The 21,340-nt window shown below is 36.8% G+C and overlaps 2 protein-coding genes across 4 annotated transcripts; both read right to left on the reverse strand.

Annotated features, from left to right (window-relative positions):
• Positions 1-934: 934 nt before the first annotated feature.
• Positions 935-6,784, reverse strand: LOC117974094 (uncharacterized). The gene is made up of 8 exons (XM_058996439.1): positions 6,476-6,784; positions 6,140-6,241; positions 5,676-5,716; positions 5,130-5,243; positions 3,730-4,189; positions 3,247-3,469; positions 2,476-2,643; positions 935-2,036 (listed from the first exon to the last, which is right to left on the reverse strand). Exons 5-8 carry the CDS (start codon positions 4,081-4,083, stop codon positions 1,807-1,809), a joined length of 975 nt encoding a protein of 324 aa, XP_058852422.1. The 5' UTR covers positions 4,084-4,189; positions 5,130-5,243; positions 5,676-5,716; positions 6,140-6,241; positions 6,476-6,784; the 3' UTR covers positions 935-1,806.
• A 7,072-nt stretch (positions 6,785-13,856) lies between these two features.
• LOC131699492 (G2/M phase-specific E3 ubiquitin-protein ligase-like) lies at positions 13,857-20,445 on the reverse strand. Of its 3 annotated transcripts, none has more exons than XM_058996454.1 (10): positions 20,126-20,445; positions 18,445-18,660; positions 18,100-18,256; positions 17,700-17,920; positions 17,363-17,464; positions 16,577-16,875; positions 16,320-16,501; positions 15,609-15,784; positions 14,728-14,942; positions 13,857-14,517 (listed from the first exon to the last, which is right to left on the reverse strand). In XM_058996454.1, the coding sequence occupies exons 1-10, from the start codon at positions 20,407-20,409 to the stop codon at positions 14,258-14,260; spliced, it is 2,112 nt and encodes a 703-aa protein (XP_058852437.1). In that variant the 5' UTR covers positions 20,410-20,445; the 3' UTR covers positions 13,857-14,257. The 3 variants fall into 3 exon arrangements, with proteins under 3 accessions (XP_058852437.1, XP_058852428.1, XP_058852441.1); XM_058996445.1 differs by having other exon boundaries at positions 17,700-17,923; positions 20,126-20,444; XM_058996458.1 differs by lacking the exon at positions 18,445-18,660 and having other exon boundaries at positions 17,700-17,923; positions 20,126-20,444.
• Between the last annotated feature and the right edge of the window lie 895 nt (positions 20,446-21,340).

Here is a 21,340-nt window from a genome sequence, read left to right on the forward strand (position 1 = left end):
GTGGATATAAGAGTACTGTCTGGCAGTGATCTACAGTTTGAGGTTTTATTATAAAAACATTTCTGTTGTGTGGGTTTAAATCTGTGATGGTATGGGCAACTACACTGCACCCTAATGTGGAGCTGTATATTTACCAAGTGAGGTCTCCCAGTTAACAATATGAACAATTAAAATGCAGGATTTAAATACAGATATGATAAACAATAGTAGAGAGCAGTAAGGTTGGGTATTGTCCAGAAGGGAAGAGATGGTGAGAGAGTGTGGTAGATTCCAGAGGAATGGAGAGGGAGATATCAGAGAAGGAGGGGAAAGGTCAGATTTTGACAGGTTGTTTGGAGATTATGCAAGTGCATCCAGGAGGAGATACAGGAGGATGGACTTTGTCCTACTTTTCAACTCAATCCTGTAAAAGTCACCTGCGAGACAGCAGTAAATTAACAGCGCAATCTACAGACAATCCTAGTCAGTTACAACACAAATTAGCTTTTAAACTGGCTTATTTAAACAGCAGGCCAATACTACAATTAAGATTCAATTTAGCCACTTACTTGCTCCCAGTTGAAGTTGATCTTTCCTAGTCTAACCCAACATTAAAAATGTTTCTTGGGTGTTACAGAGAATGGGTAAATATTAAAGTTAATTGAAAATAGTTTGTTAGCCTATTGCAAAAAAAACAGAAATAGCTAATGCAGTAGAGTATATACTTTAAACACTCCGTTACAGAATAATACTAAATTAAACTAGGATATGAATCTTTGTTTTTAACTATGCACATGTAATTTTTACCCGGTAAAATATTATAGAATTTATGACTGCCAAACATTGATAATTGTAAGAAATGTGCCATGTTTATGAGTTGAATTGCATGTGTTTTGAAATTAGGTTTATTTTTATAATAAATTTCAGTACAGAAAACATGTTTGAAAGTGTTTATTTCAATTAAATGACCTTAAGCAGTCATTTGTTAAGATGAACATTTACAGCAAATGTCAGAATCTACTAACACAATTGTATATATTATATCCTGTTGATACAGGAGACAGATTGCCATTGTTGGTCTACCCTACCTACAGTAATATTACAAAACCAAGTAGTAACAGTAGTCAGCACAGGTCAAATCTTAAGTTCTTACCCAACAGCATCATTTTAGAGCAAAGGTACAATTGCCCCACCCCCATTAACACTGACAACTTTTTACATTGGTAAGGTTAACATCCACAACACCACAGTTGAACAAATAACATAACAATTGTGAACAAGGTTAAAGAAAAAAACCTTGTACCCATACCCGCCCTGAAAACACATGCAGCCACACTTTACACATCTTTTGATTAGAGACCTCAATTTTATTATCGCTGAAACAGCATTGGCCAATTCTGATTGTTTTAAACTTCTTCAGATGCGCCTTTCTGGATAAATTTATTATAAACTATTTTGACAAAAGAAAAAAACAACCAGATTGGATTAATGATCTGATGTCAGGCTACTAAACATACCTTTCCAATCCACTCATTTACAACAAACAGTACTTTAATTGTTATATTTATCCTGCTAATTATCAAATTGCCATTTATGAGCTGTCTGGTTTTCACAACATTCAGAATTGAAGTGGATTTATCCTGGATCTAAAGTATGCACATTGTTTCTTTATCAAATACATTGCTTCAATGAGTGACCTAAAAGTCATGGGGAATGACAATGTACATGGTTCTATACTTAAACATTTAAGTGTAGTCTTTTTAAAACAGATTGTGGATATGGCCCTCTCTGTCCTGGACATCAATGTCAACAGTCACACTGGTAACACTAAACAAAGGAAAAGTCATGGCAGCTTCGGACAGCAAATTCAAAATGAGTTTTGAATTGTTCTTCTGTCAAGCCGATTGGCAGCCTCAAAACAAGACCACAGGTGCTTACAGTTGGGAATTGTGAACCTCTAATGAATTCTATAGTTGGCTGAATCTCATATCCACCAATGGGAAACTGTTTTGCTCCAGTTAGGAACCTCAGTAGATCGTCCAAGGAACATGCTGCATCTACAATATATACATATATAAAAAAGGCTATAAAACAGAATATACACCTGTATTAGATAACACGTACTACACTGCAATATCCCATTTTTCACAATACCTAAAAAAGGACCAATTGTGTATTTTTAAATGGGTAAAAGTCAAAGATTATGTAATTTTTTTTTTACTTTAATACTCAAGAAAAGCAAAAGTAGTTACTATGGTAATGGCAATACTTTAGATTAACCAAACATAGTAAATACAAATAGCACTGATACTTTGAAGACAGTGTTATTCATACTGGTTTCTATTATCACTTTCAGTGATGTAACATTCACTATATGGACATTATTGTTGCTTCCCAGTAAAAACCAAGTCCTATTTAGCTTAAGGAAAGATCAATACAAATTAAAACAAGTAAATATGAAAAATGGAAATGCTCTATAATAAAAATTGTGCTTACTTAGGTTTGTCAAGCTGCTTAAAAACAGCATGAAATGCATCATTGCCTCTTCCTCCAAATCCCTTTGATTTGACCCCACTTCTAACAGCTCTGCCTCAAACATGTCATATACTTCATCAGGCTGTATTGTTGCTCTTTTCTGGCCACACAAAAGCAACTTCATCACATCTGTAATAGTTAACACATTTATGGTGGAGATTTAATGTAACATTCAAGTTCTAATAATTTATACTCTACATATTACTCAAAACTGTTGAAACTAGAGCACCTTGTCCAATAGAGGCAAATCTTTGCAGTAACTACTATGTTTGGACCCATTCAAGTTGGAGGGGAGAAAACAAGTGTATTTGGTCACACTTTAAAATGAGAAAGTTTAAGGTTATAATTTTGACTATACCTAGAAATACCCACTATTTTATTGCACACCACAACAGGCTTTTAAGGATGATACTTCACAACTTAAATACTGAGCATATTTCCAAAATCCCAAAGATGTGATTATGTATCAGATTTTACAGCAAATATTACAACAACTAAATATGTCAAGGGAGAAACCCTGTGGTCTAGCAAATCTAGTTTGACAGGGGCAACCTTGTTTCACCAAGGCTTATGGAGAATCCTCAAGTTAGCACTATTTTTCTAAGGTTAGGGTTAATTAGTGTGAGGCTTAGTCTGAATTGCCCAATTGGACGAGGCAAAACTAAACTCACTAGACCACTGGGACTTGCCCTTAACATATACATCATATCTACACATTGTAGATAGACTGACCTGGATGTTTTCTTATCAATGTTGTAATTCCAAATGTTTCGAGCCCTTCTTTGAATTCTTCAATTTGAGCACTATTCACTACGTAAGTGTAATATCTTGCAGCCGCTTGGGTGAAGTCTTTATTTTGGGCATCATTGACCTCCCCTAGAAAGCTGATGTTTTCTGCTATTTTCTCCACAACTGGATTGCCAGTCCAGTCCCTCCTTCCCCGATAGTCTAATATCTACATAGTGTAGTAAAATCAGTTTACTACACTAAACAAATCAGCGCTTGATATCAAAATGTAAAAGTCACATTATTATTATTATACCAAACACCCTTGTTAAGGGGGAGATAGATTTAGCAACACTCCACCATTTGTGTATTTGTAAATTTGTTTTAGTAGACCTTTATTTTGCATAGCACGGTATATATGTATTATATTGTCCAACATGCAAAAATATGTAATTGACAATTGTTTTATAGCATGTCTTCTACTAATACCTCTTTCAGCTTGCTTTGGACAGTTTCATCAGCAACATCATCTACAAACCACTGGTTGATTCCTGCAATGGTGTTGATCAGAGATTCTGCAAAAATATTGAGCTGTAGAGAACTCTGAACGAGAACAGTGCCAACAATCCTCCCTGCCATACAATGGGATCTGTTCTGCAATGTTAAAAAGTCAGGAGCTGGAATGAGGTGTCCTTCTTTCCCACACCAAAGTCCTCCCCAGTTGATCAGTCCACGAACAGTCAGTTCCATTAGATTGCGCCTAGGTCCTCCAGAATCAAGCCCTTGTTCTCCAACAAAAGAAACAATAAGATGTTTGTCCCAACCATAATCAGCTCGGTTCATCCAACGTAGCAAATCTTGGAAAGCATGGTTCCGTCTGACCTTGACATTCTGAACTCCATCAGCAAGAACTGAGGAGCAAAGTTCTGCTATTACACTTTCTGGGCTCCTGTTGACAAGAGGAAGATTAACCGTAATACATGTATTTGTGAGAAAAAAAAAAAAAGTCTAAAACTTTATATACAATACTATGGAATGTTATTCGGCTGATTACTTTAATAGCCCTGATTTGGGAAACGATTGCTCAAACTGATCATAAGGAAAAACACTGCCTCACTGTATACCAGAACATACATTGAGGGAAGTTACTTAATATTCTACAGATCTTAACACTAACCTAAGTCTAGAAAAGCTATATAGGTTAGTCATAAAATAGAAGAAAATAACAATTGTCAAATCATGGGATCCACCATGGTCAATCTGTCAGGCATATAGCACCTTAATCAGTAATGGTTATATTAATAAGCGTTTCAATTTGCAGTCCAACCCTATATTTGTATTACACATTTATTTAGTATCGCCATTTCTCAAAATACAAATACTAGCGGTGCTACTGAGGGTTAATATTTTAATGTTTGATCATATGTTACAAGTATATAATATTTTGTAAGCTAGATTAACTGGCTAAAATGTAAAGAACATAATGCAAGGTTATTGTATTACTTGTATTGTAACACTTGAAATGTATTTGCTTACGATTGTAATTCGCCCTGGATAAAGGTGTCTGCTAAGAAATAAATAATAATAATAATAATAATAATGGCTTCATTTTCAACAAGTGAATTTACCTCAAAAACTAATCTAATATACAGTATGAGGTCCAAAGTACAAACTAGAGTGCTAGGACTTGCTTTTCCTGTAGACAACTAAAGAAATCTGACCATGAGTTACAAAATGCAGACATCTAGTATATTAAGTCATTGGAGCCTAAGGGTCAAGCTAAGGACCACTGAACAATTTACCACATTTTAAACTCACATAGCAAGATTTTTTATTTATTTATTTATTTATTTATTTATTTATTTGTTTTTACAAAAATGCATACTTGCCTGTCTACACTGTGAGCTAATGTTCTAGTAGTCACCTCTGAGCCAGTTGACAGTGGGGGAACATCTTCAAAAATGTTTACATCATCATGCTCCGTGACTATGCTATTAAATAAACTGAGATAACAAGTTTAAATTTTTTCAATAGCAAATATTACACACAGAAATAAGTGTTCTTGCAATTCAAAAAAAAGGGGGGGGGGGGGGTTGTATATATACATATCATATAAAAATATATATATATATATATATATATATATATATATATATATATATATATATATATATATATATATATATATATATTTCAAAGTTTGCATTGCACTCCACAACACATTACTTACACATTGTTTACCCAACCATTTGGTGCTAATTAAATGTGGGATTTCTGGTAGCCCACCCCACTTACTGCCTTTCCCCTACATTATTCATTGCTCAATTGCAGCTAAAATGTATGCTTGTAGTAACACTAGACATTGTCATATCATATGAGCTATACCAACTAACCTCTCCATTAGAAATAATGTACACAAACATTTTTCACATTACCTTTCAGCACTGACTACTGGAGTTCTATGATGTAGTACATTCTATAAGACCAAAAATTTACCTACATTAATACATACAACATTGTTTGTATAACCTATTATAACTGTTAAGTCAAACTGAGAACAGCACCACAAGAAAGGTAACACTTGTAGTGTTTAAAGTGTGGAGTGTGGTTATTTTGCATGTATTGTGCCTGTTCAGTCCTACAAAGGACCTCACCTGATCAGTTTATTAAACCACTATTCCCCTTTTACAGGAACTTAATTGCCTGGAATTAGTGATCCTGTACATATTATATTTTTAGTTTTCCATAAGCGAATAGTTTAACATTTAAGACCAAGTTACTTAACCCAATATGATGAAACAAGACTGGAAAGAGCAAGAAAAATAAATAAATAAATAAATAAATAAATAAATAAATACAGGGGTACTAATATATATGTGTAACATCTCCTGTCCCTTACCTGTTCTAGCTGCTGAACATCATTTTCAAGATTTATTTGATGGGTCAATGAATTGGCAGAACTGAGGAAAGGCAGAGTCTCCTTACTTGGCGATTCATGTTCCTGTTCCAGAAACAAACATTTTAAGCAAGATGTCAGGTATCTGTATTAAGCCACATTTCTTTCAAATGAAGGGATTACTGAAAAGGTGTAGACAGCAAGCCTCAATATGACGTTGCCCTTTATTCACATGTACAAAAATATGAACTTGGTTTAATGTAGGTGTTGCACTTGATGAGTACTTCACTGTACATATTTGTAGGTACAGTTATTGTTCCCAAAACAAGTCAAATTTACCTCACTTTCTGGCAGGTTGTGGTGACTAAGAATGTACAGAGCTCCTTGTCCTGCAAGACTAATGACTTTGGCACCATTCCAAGAAAAACTGACAGAGGTGTTGATCAGTTTCCTTCCACCTGGCAAACACTAAAAACAGTTCAGAAACTTATAAATGCGTTGAGTTGATTAAATTGTTCTGAAGAAAATAAGAGTAGGCTTATGTCAGGAAACTACTTAAAATAGAGAAAAATGTGTAGATAAACACTTACCTGTAAAAATGAAAAAACAAACGAGTCTTGTTAGGCTGCTGACCCCATCAACAAGACTCTGTACTGAAGACCCGGCGATGAACACACGACCAGCAGCGTCAGCCATAGTTACTGTCTTGTCTGGAATAAAATTACGTATATTTCCATAGAAAAGCATGCGCGCCACAAAGCAGTGTGCACATTGGGCAACACTTATCAAGTGACAGTGCGCCATGGTGACGTCACAAATAGAAAGTCATGTGACCCACAAAAGTGCATTTTGTCCCACAGAATGAGTATTCTGTGCCACAAAATTGTATTTTGTGCACAGAATTCGCATTTTGTCCGACATAATGAGTATTTTGTGCACATAATTATCATTTCGTCTCACAAAATGTGTATTTCATCCCACAAAATTGTATTTTGTGGACAGAATTAGCACTGTGTGCTACAAAATGTGTATTTCGTTCCACAGAATGTGTATTTTGTGCACATAATTAGCATTTTGTCCCACATAATGTGTATTTCGTCCCACAAAATTAGTTTTAGCCTCACAAAATATACATTTTGTCCCACAAAATGATAATTGTATGTTAAATGATTTTGTGGACGGAACTGAAAACTTACTTTGCTTTTCGTGGACAGAATGTATACTTGACTGTTCATTATGTCCACAAAATGATCTAAGAAAAAGTGTATTTTGTGCACAAAATGAAAACATTCAATTTCATTTTGTCGACAAAATGAAAACTCTCTTTTACCTTTTTGTCCACAAAATGAAAACTGTCTTTTGCCTTTTGTGGACAATATTATATGCATTTGTTTTTCGTTTTGTGGGACAAAATACATGTTGTAATGTATTTTGTGCACAAAAGCCCTTTCGTGGACAAAATTGTGCATGACACAAACGGCGCCCCATAAAATGCTCCGTATCTGTCTGTGTAGTTTGAATTTTGAATGTGCCGCCCCTGCTAGCTCTGCGACGCTCAGCCAATAGGCAGGGACGGGACGTTGAAAAGAATTGTGTGAAATGTCGTTTTAAGACCTTGAAATATACCTTTGTTTCTATGCCTGATTCCACATTTCCCACAATTCTTTTCAACGTCCCGTCCCTGCCTATTGGGAGTGTTTATTTGAGCACTAGTACAACAAGACCATGTACGGAATTAAAATGAATGGACTATAGAATAGTCTTTTTTGTAACAATTTAATTGGTTTAAAAGCAAACAAGATTATCCATAAACTAATGTTAACAGAAAATAAATATAAAAAGAGAATTTCGACAAAAGCTGCCAGGAAGCACTGTCGCTGCTGATTGCTTGTTTCTACGCGCTTTGAAAAGGGAGTCCCGTCTTCCAGAATATCACTTACAATGTGCGCCATCAAAAATAAAAATAAAGTTTCTAAAGAAAATGATTTCAGCAAGCTAAAACACCACATGAACACTTGTCATGGGACACTTTCTATATTGGCTTGCTAGCTTACAATTGGCTGCTGGTCCGCGGCGGTGCGGCACTGAGCGCTGGTTTAACATGTTACAGGTGTTATACACCAGCGCCAGTAGGCACTGAGCGCTTTTCACCTCCAGCGACAGTGTGTCACTGACGCTGGCATATGAGGGGCCGTTTCGGACAAAAGTCTGTCAAAAACAGCGAGTGAAGGGTCAGGTTTCCGCGCGCAGGGAATCAGGTTTCCGTGCGCAGGGAATCACGTTTCCGCGCGCAGGGAATCACGTTTCCGCGCGCAGGGAATCAGGTTTCCGCGCGCAGGGAATCACGTTTCCGAGCGCAGGGAATCACGTTTCCGTGCGCAGGGAATCACGTTTCCGTGCGCAGGGAATCACGTTTCCGTGCGCAGGGAATCACGTTTCCGCGCGCAGGGAATCACGTTTCCGCGCGCAGGGAATCACGTTTCCGCGCGCAGGGAATCACGTTTCCGCGCGCAGGGAATCACGTTTCCGCGCGCAGGGAATCACGTTTCCGCGCGCAGGGAATCACGTTTCCGCGCGCAGGGAATCAGGTTTCCGCGCGCAGGGAATCACGTTTCCGTGCGCAGGGAATCACGTTTCTGTGCGCAGGGAATCAGGTTTCCGCGCGCAGGGAATCATGTTTTCCGCGCGCAGGGAATCAGGTTTCCGCGCGCAGGGAATCATGTTTTCCGTGCGCAGGGAATCAGGTTTCCGCGCGCAGGGAATCACGTTTCCGTGCGCAGGGAATCAGGTTTCCGCGCGCAGGGAATCACGTTTCCGTGCGCAGGGAATCAGGTTTCCGCGCGCAGGGAATCACGTTTCCGTGCGCAGGGAATCAGGTTTCCGCGCGCAGGGAATCAGGTTTCCGCGCGCAGGGAATCAGGTTTCCGCGCGCAGGGAATCACGTTTCTTTGAGGGAGGAGTCGGCTTTATGAATTGACACAAGGAAATCAGTAAATCGTCATAAACAGAAGAAAAATGGCTACTTGTATACATTTTTTCATTATAGTATTGTGCGCTATCTGTTCCGTTACTGACAATATCGAGGATCTGAATTTATATTTTTTGGAGCTGGATGACTGTTTAGAACAAGTTCAACAGGCATTAGATACTAATGATTTTAATACATTTGACCATCTACATCGTTTACTCGAAGAACATGTAAGGATTTTGTCAACTTTAGCATCCGTCCTGGACAGTTGTGAAGTAAGAACAATACCTTAGACTGGTTGTCTCAAAAATCTACTCTTTATTTGATGAATAGTGAAATGTAATGCATTTCTTAAAAAAAAAAATACATTAAGTAATAATACCAAAAAAATAACATGTACACAGACCAATTCATACATTGACAGACATTAAAAGGAATACACTAGTAAATACTATTGCAGGATTTCATTATAGGACAAGTTACAGAAAAAAAAACTGTTTTACATGGTATTTAACTGAATTGGACTGTTTTACATGGTATTTTATCTGAACACCTGACCAATATTTGTCCTTAATTAATAATCAGTTTGGACTGAGCACTTTCTGCACGTCATCACTTTATTTGCCTGCTCTTTAATCAATAAAATAATATTTTTTCACATGGTTTTGATCAGTGATTTTTCATCGCCATTCTTCAAAATGCATTTGGACATCTACACACCTGGTTGTGTTTGTTTAGACATCATTTTTAAGGCGCAGTAAGGACTTCATTTCAGACTTAAAAATAAATACAAACATTGGACACAAGGAAACATGTTTTTCTTTCTGGCTTTCTTTCCTTGCATTTATTTCAAACAAATAACTAATTTTAATCTTGATTTTTCAACAGGGAGTGGATCAAGTATGTTTGCTGGTAAATAGATTATCTGACGCTGTGAGGACAGTGTATGGTGAAGTTGACCAAAGATTGGCTCCTCGATCCCAATTTGAATTTCTTTTCAACAGTCCCCTTGAAAGCACAAGAGGTCGCCCAAGGTATGGTTAAAAGCATTAAAGTATATTGATTTAAATGCTTATTGTATTGCTATTGCTACATTTTATGCTGAGAAAATGCACTACCATATTTAATCAGAGTAATAATAATATGTGTTTGTGACAGTCTGGCTCGCAGTGGTGAGGTGGATGACGTCACGGACCAGGAAGTAACTGACACCAAAACAGTGGATGGGCGGGTGAAGCTGAGTGCAGTAGCACTCAGCGTATTTATTAACAAACCAAAATAAAAGATTTAAACAAAACAACAAAACACAAAACAAAAGGGCACAAGGGCCAAACGAATCAACAAACAAACAAGTAAGTGTCATGCTGGAGAATCCAGCACGTTTTAGCAATTGTTTTTTCAAATGTGACTCGCTCTCTCCGCTCCCCGTACTCTCCTCTGTACACCCAACCACCTCGAGTGCAGAGAGCTGCAGGTTTATATACTCTGCACGCGTTTGGTAAGGATGCATGACTGTCAGCTACTTAAATAATCAGTAGCTGATCAGCCATGCATCCTCACGGGGTTTTTAAATATAATAATAAAAGACGCGGCGCTTTTACCCGCGCCGCAAATAAAAATACAAATAATAATAAATAAGGGCGGGACACTCCGCCACAGTGTTATTTTATTATTAAACAAATTACATTTAATGTTGCAGATACTGCATAACCAAAGATCAACTACAGCAACTACGTGCAACAGGAATGCCATGGTGTTCAATTGCAGCTTGCCTCTGCATAAGTGAGCGGACACTGATTCACAGAAGGCAGCAATATGGAATGACAGGAGAAAATTATGCCAACATCTCAAATAGTGAACTGGATAATATTATAAGGGAAATCCTGAGAGAAACGCCGAATGCAGGAGGCAACTATGTTCAAGGTAAAATACATTTTTCGCTGTAGAATTTTTGGTATTTGTTCATCAAAGGTGTGTAATAAAGCATAGGTCTCAATCAGTGCATATCCTCTTACCCAGTGCAACTTAGAGGTTTCACAAAAAATACACATTTCAATAGTTATTTGTTATATATATTGCATGTTATTTTAGGCAATACAGGTGAAAGTGTACTTGCATGTAGTTATGATTAGGTTTATTTAATTCGAACTAAACAACATTATGAACTATTGCTCTTATTCTAAGGTGGTGTCCTACCTAGCCAGAGGATTAAGAGTTCAGAGAAGGAGAATTAGAGATCGATTAAATGCCTGGACCCAGTTGGCAGAGCCCTTAGAAGACGGCATACAATTAGAAGGAGAATATATAATGTCAGAGGACCTAATCATTTATGGTAGGAACTTAAACATTTATATAATGATTAAGGAAAGTTTAAGGTAAAAATAAAGTTTAAGGTAAATTATAAATCCAGCAGTCCTGTACTACTAGGGATTAAGGATTTTAAATTATATATATATATATATTGTAACGGCCCGGCACTCACTCAGGTTCGTTGCCCCTTTAAAATTACGACCCAGGACACAAGAAATTGAGTTTTCAGCGCTGACGCGCTAATATTTTTAATAAACACACCAAAATAAAACAAACACAAAATAAACACCTAACTCCCACTGGAGCGCTAACTAAACAGGTTTTTCCCTTACTACCTTGCAGGACGGCTAAGCCGTTTACCTGCTAGCAAAACCCAAAACACCAACTGGTTTAATACAGCACTTACTCTTAGGACTGCTCGGAAACAGAGCGCGTCTTCTGTCTCCTTCTACTCAGCAGCCCCGTACAGCCAAGCTGCACGTCTTATATACCCTGCACCTGACATTAATTTACAATACATATCAGGTGCGGTTGATAATTAAACAATAAACAAATTAACAAAACAATTAAACAAAATGTGCATACGCACATGTTTTCTTCAGGGAGGACACTAACCCCCTCCCTGATGTGTTACAATATATATATATATATATATATATATATATATATATATAAATAACACTATTTGGTTGTGGATTCACAAGGTCCATTGTGTATATTATGTGTAAATTGTTTTATTGGAAACCATGGAAACCTAATACTTAAAACTTCTATTTTTTCTTTTGTCATTTCAGGCACATTGATTCAAATCACAAGCTTATTTCATGGAGATTTGTGTACCATGGATGCATTGATGGTTACAGTAGAATGATTATATACCTGACATGCTGTACAAACAATTGTGCAGCTACTGTTTTGAATTTCTTTGAAGAGGGTGTATCAAGGTATGGGTTACCACTGAGAGTTAGAGGGGATCGAGGTGGTGAAAACATTGATGTTGCTAGATACATGATTATGAGCCGTGGCAGAAACAGAGGAAGTTTTATTGCAGGCAGAAGTGTTCACAACCAGAGAATAGAGCGTCTTTGGGGTGAAGTGAACAGAGTGGTTTCTAGGCAATTGTTTATGTACATGGAAAACATTGGAATCTTAGATTCTACAAATTAAGTTGATTTATGTGCATTACACTTTGTTTACATTCCAAGAATAGGAAATTCTGTGCAAGAATTCACTCGCCAGTGGAATTACCATCGACTTAGCACTGTTCAGTCAATGTCTCCCTTAGCATTATGGCATTCTGGAATACTTTCAGATCTTACTACAGTAAATTCACAAGATCTTCTGAGTGGCATAGATAATTATGGAATTGACCATGCAGGCCCAATTACAGCAAATGAGGCAGACACATACATTCATGTTCCACATAATACAGTACAAATGAGCGCTGAAAACCACAGGGAGCTTCTATCTCTTTGTGATCCATTATCAGATGATGACAATAGTGGTATTAATCATTATTTATTTGTTTTGGATTATGTGATAAACAATGTTAGATAGTGTTGTATACAAATAATTACGTTCCAACTCAATTAATTGCAAAAACGGTGTTGTTGTATCACTCCCGATGCAACATATGTGGGTGGATAGACTCATCCCCCTGTCCCTTTTAAGTTGGGTTAGTAGCCTGTCCAGGTCAAAAGCTTCAATCCCCATAGTTCCTAGCAAACCTCCTTTGTTTGTCCTCTTTCTTTCTTCTTCCTTTTTCCAATAACAATTCCTTTCTGTTATCTTCAACTCCATCTCTCTCCTCTACCTCTGATCACTTACAACCATCTGCTAATGCTGTGCATGCAAACCTTTCCTCTAGTCTTATTCTTCTTGATTTTTCGCCAGCCTTCAACACCGTGGATCATTCTGTCCTCTCTACCACTCTGTCTAATCTTGGTATTTCTGGTACACCTTTATCTTGGATTCAATCTTACCTCTGTTAACGTACTACTGTGGTTTCTCTTTTCTCTTCTTGCCCCCCCCCCTCCTTCACTGGAACAGGCTCCCCCTTAATATTAAGCAGTCTCCCAACCCAATGACATTCCGTTCCTCCCTCAAACCCACCTATTTTCTGTGGCCTACCCTAATTCACCTCCGAATCCTTCCATACCATCTTTCCAATTAGATTTGTTGTTGTCTTTTTGTTTGTCTATTGTCCTCTCCTGCCCTTCCCAGCATTCATTTATTTACATATTTGTCAGTTTCCTTTGTTTAATACAATTTTCATTTATCCTATACTGTACTGTTACACTTTGTAAAGCACTTTGATAAAAGCGCTATATAAATATCAATAAATAAATAAATACATAATTGGCCCACTTAAGTAATTTAGAGCACACCCCTGCTTCAATTTTGTGTTATGACTAATAATAAAAAGTAGTGCTGTGCCAAATATATTTAATACAAATAATATTTAATATAAATAAATTTGCATTTGCCATGGAAATAATAAATGATCAAATCAGTTGCCCATTTAGTGTTTGTTGTTTGAAACTGATGAATTGGTTAAAGCAGTGTTTCACAATTCTTTTCTATACCTGTAACTTCAAATTAACTTTAAGAGCTCCAAAGAAAAGAAAAAGCTCAGATTAGGTAAAGTATTAGTTAAATGAAGGGTGCAATTAAATCATTGAGTTGGGGGAAAAAAAACAGAACACACAGATCTCCCCAGGACCAGGAAAAACAAGAAATCCCAAGTATACTGTATTTTTTTTCTCATTTTTTTTTTTTTTTCCTTTCTTTGGTTTTATCTGGAGCATCCCTACCATCCAGCACACCAGAGGATCAATAGTTGACTATGCAAAGCCAAAGCCCTGACAATTTAGAACAGCATACCTCATGGCTTCAGTGACTTCTTCATAAACTACATGTATAGTTGGTAAAAACAGCGTGCAGTTGCATGTATTTGCCTTTGGAAATCTTGATTTCTCTCCATTGTCCTCAGCATCATGTAAAAAATCTACAGTGGGTTCTGGTCTGAATCCCAGTGGTGGTACGGTCTTGCAGCCAGTAATAAAGAATAGTAGTGACTTCAATGTGACATCTGATGGCTCATCTGAAATTAATAAAATAAATAAATAAATAAATAAAGCAAGCAAGCTTGTTACTTACTGTGTTTGTGTGGCCAACATCAACATAATCAAAATACTTCCAAAGACAGTGTGCCCAGCTGAGTGAAAGATGAATCCCCTAAACAAGTTAGAAAAGTAACCTAACTACAACGAAGTATGTATTTTTTTCTAGTGAACAACAGTAGTACAGTCACCTTGTAGTTCTTGTATAAAGTCTTTCCAGTGAGACAATACAAGATTTTCTGTTCCCCTTTTATTGGAGCCCAATGGGTGTAGAACAGGGCGGAAGATATTATCAAATGTCTTGGCTGTGAGGGTGTCTTCTGTGTAGCACATGACATGCTTGAATGCATTGGGATACTTGGTCATAGCATCCAGTACACCTAGAGTTTTCAGCCCTTCCTTTAATCTGAAAAAGAATGGACATTTTAAGAATTAAAAACATAGGGCCTGATTCGGCTTACCATGTGCTATCTGCTTTCCATGCTCTATCTGCTTTTTAACACATGGACTATATACCGGGGACAAATGCCATTGAAATGTATGCAAATGACACCACAAGGGAGGTATTTAATATTCAGAAGGGTGCTTCCTTCCACAGTTGCCTTACTGTGTGTTAAAAATAACAATTACTAAAACAATCATTTCGTACAAAATCACAAGATAAAAAGAGCAGACCACTGTAGTGAAGTATGTGGGAAATATGGATATCGTACAGTGCCAGAGAACAAAGAGCCCAACCATAAACCGAGCCTGAACAAGCACATTGTTTTTAATGACCCCACTACAGCCCTCTTAAAAATGAAAAATAAACATCAAAATGAATTAAACATTAATTAAAAACCAATAACCTTTCATTTATAATGCAATGCAAAGTTAACCAACAAACATAAAATCTACATTGCAGCTTTGCATTGTTTAATAAGAATTAAAAGCAGGGCCAAACGCAGGGCATGGCCGAGCAGAGCGGGGCAGAGCAGGGCAGAACGGCAGAACAGAGCCACGTAGGGGGCCAAGTGCACATGGCCGGGGATGGCCGAGCAGGACAGGGCAGGGCCGAGCAGAATGAGTGTACCTCTCAAATGCTGCCCGTGTTCTTCCAAAAATGTACCAATGAGCAGTTTCTTCAGCAATCTTGCGATAATCATCAGCATTACGGATAACTTTGTGTGTTCCAGCCAGCTGCATCAGAGTTTGGATTGGTTCAAATAGGTTTGCTGTGTTTGAATGTTCTTCCTGGTAAGTTAGAAGCTGTAAAAAATAAAAATGCAATTTGTCTTTATAAATCTTTCATATTACATTTTGCAAAGAAAAGACTACTTATATTAATTTCCAGGCAATCTGTTATGGAGTGAGATTACTGTCAAATATTTTGTACTATTTACAAGAATAAAAAAAAATATGACTATGAATCAAAAAAGCTACGAGTTGTATGGAGTGTGATATCACTGTCAAAAATACATCACAGAAGCCACAGATTGTTAATGGTGGGAACAATTGATTAGGACTTCTGAGCGTATAATCTTCATCCAAAATGTAGTTTTTTGTTTTTTTTACTCGCACTCCTGTTTTTTTTTTTTGTGGTCGTATTTACGATTCATAGTCGTATTTTTTATTCATAATGTTAAATACAAGTACATACTATTTTACAGTAATCTCACTCCATACCTGTGCAATATAACGTGAATAATTGTTCTAATCAATAGATACATTGATGAATAAGATTAGAAAAAGCTGTAAATATGATGGTAGATTACTTTTGCAAACACAATTGGCAAATATTTACCTTCTCCAGATAGTTCCTTATGTCCATATCAGGGATATCTTGCACTGCCACAAATGTGGACTCGGGTGTACTTGAAAGCGCCTCAAAAAGTACTGGTGATAAGAACTGTGGGCCAGGTCCTCCATGAACCAGTGATGTTGCAATAGTCATACCCGCATAAAAATAGTCATCCGAGACCATCACTGAAATAAAGAATGTTAGACTTAGACAGACTGAAAACGTAATGATAAAGAATTAAAAAAGCATAAATTCATTACATCCACTAATGTAGTTTAGGAACTTGGCATGGTCTGGTCCCACAAAGAGGCTTCCTTGGTGCAAGGACTCCATTAGCATGGTTAAAAATTCTCTCCTTGGTCCTCCGAGGTCGACGGCTCCTTCGCTCACTCCTATATCGTCCATAAATTTCACCGAAAGCCTTTTGCAAGGTAAGAAAGTTTTTTTTTTAAAGCCTCGTTTCGCTCCTTCCCATAGGTGATTCCGGCTGATATTAAACAGGGAAACATTTTCTGTATCAATCTGGGAGGCCAGCTCACAGAGAAAATCCCCAATGTCTCTGGTGAAATAATAAGAAATATTAAAAGAAAATAATTATTTATTTTTAGCAGATATTATTGTATCAAATATCTTGTCAGAAACACTTGACTGTGATACTATAAATGTAAAAATCAAAGAAATACCTGACAAATAAAACTACATTAACTCATAAGAATATATACCTATACATCAAACTAAATGCCTATAAAAGGAAAGATAATAAAAAGTTGTCTTTAATTTTAAATGGTTTACAGATAAAAGCTACAATGGTCCCCTTTTAACAGTTAAAATTTGAATGTATTACAAGTAGAGCCCTGCGTTTTTTTGCAACCTGCACCGCAAGATGCCGATACAGTGTTCTCATGAAACTACCACTTAAGCAATTATTAACACTCACCCCATTGCGTTACTTTAATCAACTGAAACACGGTTTAAAAAAACAAGTAGCGAAAAACACAGGGCCCTAATTATAAGGAAGGAAGTATGAAACACAAATGCAACTTTACCGTTCATGGTGGGATGTTTCAATACCAGTGGAACGGAGTATTGGATCTTCAAAGCTTTCGCTAAGCTCTTCATCAACAAATAAAGCAGCATACTGCCATTCACTAGAAAATAGATTTGATAGGAGTCCAGGTATTGTGGCACCGATTTCACAGCATGACCTGCAAATCTGTTGCTATTCAAGAAAAACTATGACCTGTTGTGATATACTAATAGCTAAAGTCTTAATATTTGTAAAAATAAAAAACTAGCACTTTTTTTTTATCGTACAACTGGGACATAATACACAATCTGGATCAAATAAAGTGTAAGCACATTACTATAGGTGTGATTTCTTACCTTGGACAATCAAGAACCCTGGAAACTGTGGCATTTTCTTCTTCTGTTATGATAAGAGGCCCATCTGAACCTGCTGTTGAATACGGAGCATCTATGAGTTCTGAAGGAGCATCCTCAATGACCTGAAGAACTGTTACATTCAGGCTGTTCATTGGTGGACTGGAATCAGTCAAATCTATTTCAATATCATCATCATCATTATTTGACAGAGTACCTCTGTTCTTCTGCAAAAAAAAAAAAATCTCCTGTAGTGAATTAAGTTTAGAAAACTAAAGTGCCTGAATTAGTTGCTTTTAAAAATAAATACAGTAAGACTGTGAATGAATGACTACAATCTTTAACAATCGCTATTTCTATATACTGTACATTCGAACAAATAGAAACAGTCATTGACTGTTACCTTTGCATTTGCAGGAACGACCAGCAGTTGTAAAGATGGACGAAGGTACACAGTTTTGTCCTTGAAAATTTTATTTAGTAACAGTCCATTCATCTTTTGGTCTCGCTCCAGACTTGGCTTTATTAATTTGTTGTGGAGTGTCACCATTATTTCAAATCTACAAGAATAGAGAATGCAAACTAAAATATATCATGGTCTTAGGAAACCGAATACATCATAAGCTAAAGCACACTTCTTCAAAATGCAACATTATAATATATATTTAAATCTTAACTACCAATTATCATTATATTAACACAAATGATAAAGTGCTTATGTTTACAAAGACTGCCTTCCTTTACTCACTGAATGTTTTCTGTCAGGATTCTTTCAAAGACTGTGTGCAAGTGGTTTTGCACCTCATGTGGCTCCCACTCCTTCATAAATCTCACACCTAAAACCAGATGCCCTTGCTCTGCCAGGTATAAGCGTATTTTGCCTTTCGGGATGTCTGTGTCATTGGGACCCGTTAGTAGACAAACATCTTTGTGGAAAGGGCCACAAACATTTCTGGGTCTCTTTCTGTGCAAAATATATATATATTTAAAAATGTTATGACCACTGCATTCATTATATTACTCAGGACTAACTAGCCTTAAAATAGGATTATCTACTCAAAATAGTATATTGTTTAGTATAATTCATGATATACCTATAAGGAAAGAGCAGCAGTGTGGAGTAGTGGTTAGGGCTCAGGGCTCTGGGCTCTGGACTCTTGACCGGAGGGTCGTGGGTTCAATCCCAGGTGGGGGACACTGCTGCTGTACCCTTGAGCAAGGTACTTTACCTAGATTGCTCCAGTAAAAACCCAACTGTATAAATGGGTAATTGTATATAAAAATGATGTGATATCTTGTAACAATTGTAAGTCGCCCTGGATAAGGACGTCAGCTAAGAAATTAATTAAAATATATACAGTAAAAGCAAAACATCAACCCAGTAGATTTAACATATATCACTTAATGGCAACTCGTTTATTTCTCATCTGTTCCTAAAGCAAACTGACATGCAGTTGTACAAACTACAATGATATGACAATGCCCATAAATTACTTCCATGAGCAGATTTTTAATTTTTTTGCATTGCAGGAAATGAAGATCTGGTTACATTTACCTCATATTCACTTAATATTAATATAGCCTATATTACCCCCCCCCCCCCCCCCAAATAGGCCCATAAACCATACATTTAGTTCCACATTTCAATATGTATACATATACATTATAATAGTCATATTTACTGTATTATACAACCAAAAGATAAATATTGTATAATTCACTGCAGTAGTACTGGGTAATTGTATGTAAAAATAATATAATAATTATAAGTCGGCCTGGACAAGGGTGTCTGCAAAGAAATAGAAGAAGAAGAAGAAGAAGAAGAATGCAAATGCAATATTTTGAACATAATGTAACTAATACCAAAAATATTTGCTTTCATGGAGGGCTTTTTTTTGGGGGGGGGGGGGGGTTGCAGTTAGCAGTTGAATTAAATTGAACAGCAGGCCTCATTATTAGAAATTAACTTACTAAAAGCTTTACAATTGTTGGTGCCATTGTAATCCTACCTTCCGTTTGTAATATGTAAATACAGCTACTAAAATACAAATACAGCTCGTAAATAATAAATACAAATAAAAGAAAGAATAATAGGCCTACATTTGTTATTATTATTTAGTATAGAAGATGCCCTTACCCAGGGCGACTACAAAGCAAAGATAACGGGTATTAATTACTTTATTACTACTGTGTCCAAAACATTGCATTTGTACATTATTCTGTGTAATACGGGATGTTAAATCGTTTACATCGTTTATTTATTTTATTTTATTTATCTTTTTGCATATACTAATGAGTAGACTTTCACTAGAGTAGAAGTATTAATCATGAGTTGGAGGTACGTATTTCTGAATCAAATTAAAATAGTCCTTAGCAGCATAACCTCAGAAATGAATTGCATATATGTTTTCAGAAATAATAATAATTACCTGGCCCTTCTATTTAAAATCCCTGGAACTGCTCCGGCTCTGATAAAGTTTCTTTGCATATTGAATGCAGGGGAATTATTTTGAGCGGGACGATCAGCGACCACATTCCGCCCTTGAAACAATTGACGAACTTCTTCATCAATAGTTGATGTCTCCTGTCTTGTAGTAGGCATACGATTGTTTTTACCATTCAGGGCACTTTCCAGGCGTTGAAGGATTTCCGGGTTGTTAATTATTTCTTCGGCGATTCCCCGGGCTACATTACTATTCGAATGTGAAGACATGTCTAGCTCCTTAGTTTTTTTATCGCCTCCTCTGGCAAAATACGTTTGTGTGACGACAAGAGTAACCCCTCCCCTCTAGCAGCATAGCCTGCTGAATCCCTGCGCGCAGAAACGTGATTCCCTGCGCGCAGAAACGTGACCCATCACTCGCCATATTGGACAGACTTTTGTCCGAAGCGGCCCCTCATACTGGCATGCGTGTTGGGTGCACATACCGCATATACGCACACAGCCTACCTGACACGTGTAAAATGGCTTTATCTCCTCAACCACAGCAGCTACAGCGCTCAAACCAACTTTAATTTAAAGGATGCCAAATGTGAATTGTTTCACAGTCTGTGTTTTACATGTGAAGCCTACACTCTAAGAAATGCTGGGTTAAAAATAACCCAACATGGGTTGAAAGCCAACCCAGCGCTGGGTTACTATTGCACCTTCCCAACGCTGGGTTATTGTAACCCAGCCAGTTGGGTTAAAGTTATAACCCAGCGCGCTGGGTAAAAAACAACCCATTTATTGGGTTATATTATATCACTGCTGGGTTAAATTAACCTTCATAGTTGGGTTGAAATTAGAACCTGCTATTATTTGATGTAAATGTTTTTTTTCTAATGCAGCTTGGAAGTCAACCCAAACCGTGTCGTTATAAAGACATAATCTGAGATTGGTTTCCAAAGCTCATTTGAAAAAACAGATGAACCTTATAATTTACAAGATAATAATGGTTTTGTCAAGTTATTTACATCAAATAATTACTTCTGAAACACAAAAAAAGCTAAATACCCATAAGACCTATACAGCATGTATATGTGTATATATGTATATTTTATTTTGTTTTGACAGGTTCAGAAAATATTGTTCATTTTTCAGGGATATACTACAGTATTGATGTACTGTATATGGAAAACCTATAAATAATCAAGAACTGAGA

The sequence above is a fragment of the Acipenser ruthenus genome, chromosome 2, assembly GCF_902713425.1.
Source record: "Acipenser ruthenus chromosome 2, fAciRut3.2 maternal haplotype, whole genome shotgun sequence".
In the NCBI taxonomy this organism is placed as follows: Eukaryota; Metazoa; Chordata; class Actinopteri; order Acipenseriformes; family Acipenseridae; genus Acipenser; species Acipenser ruthenus.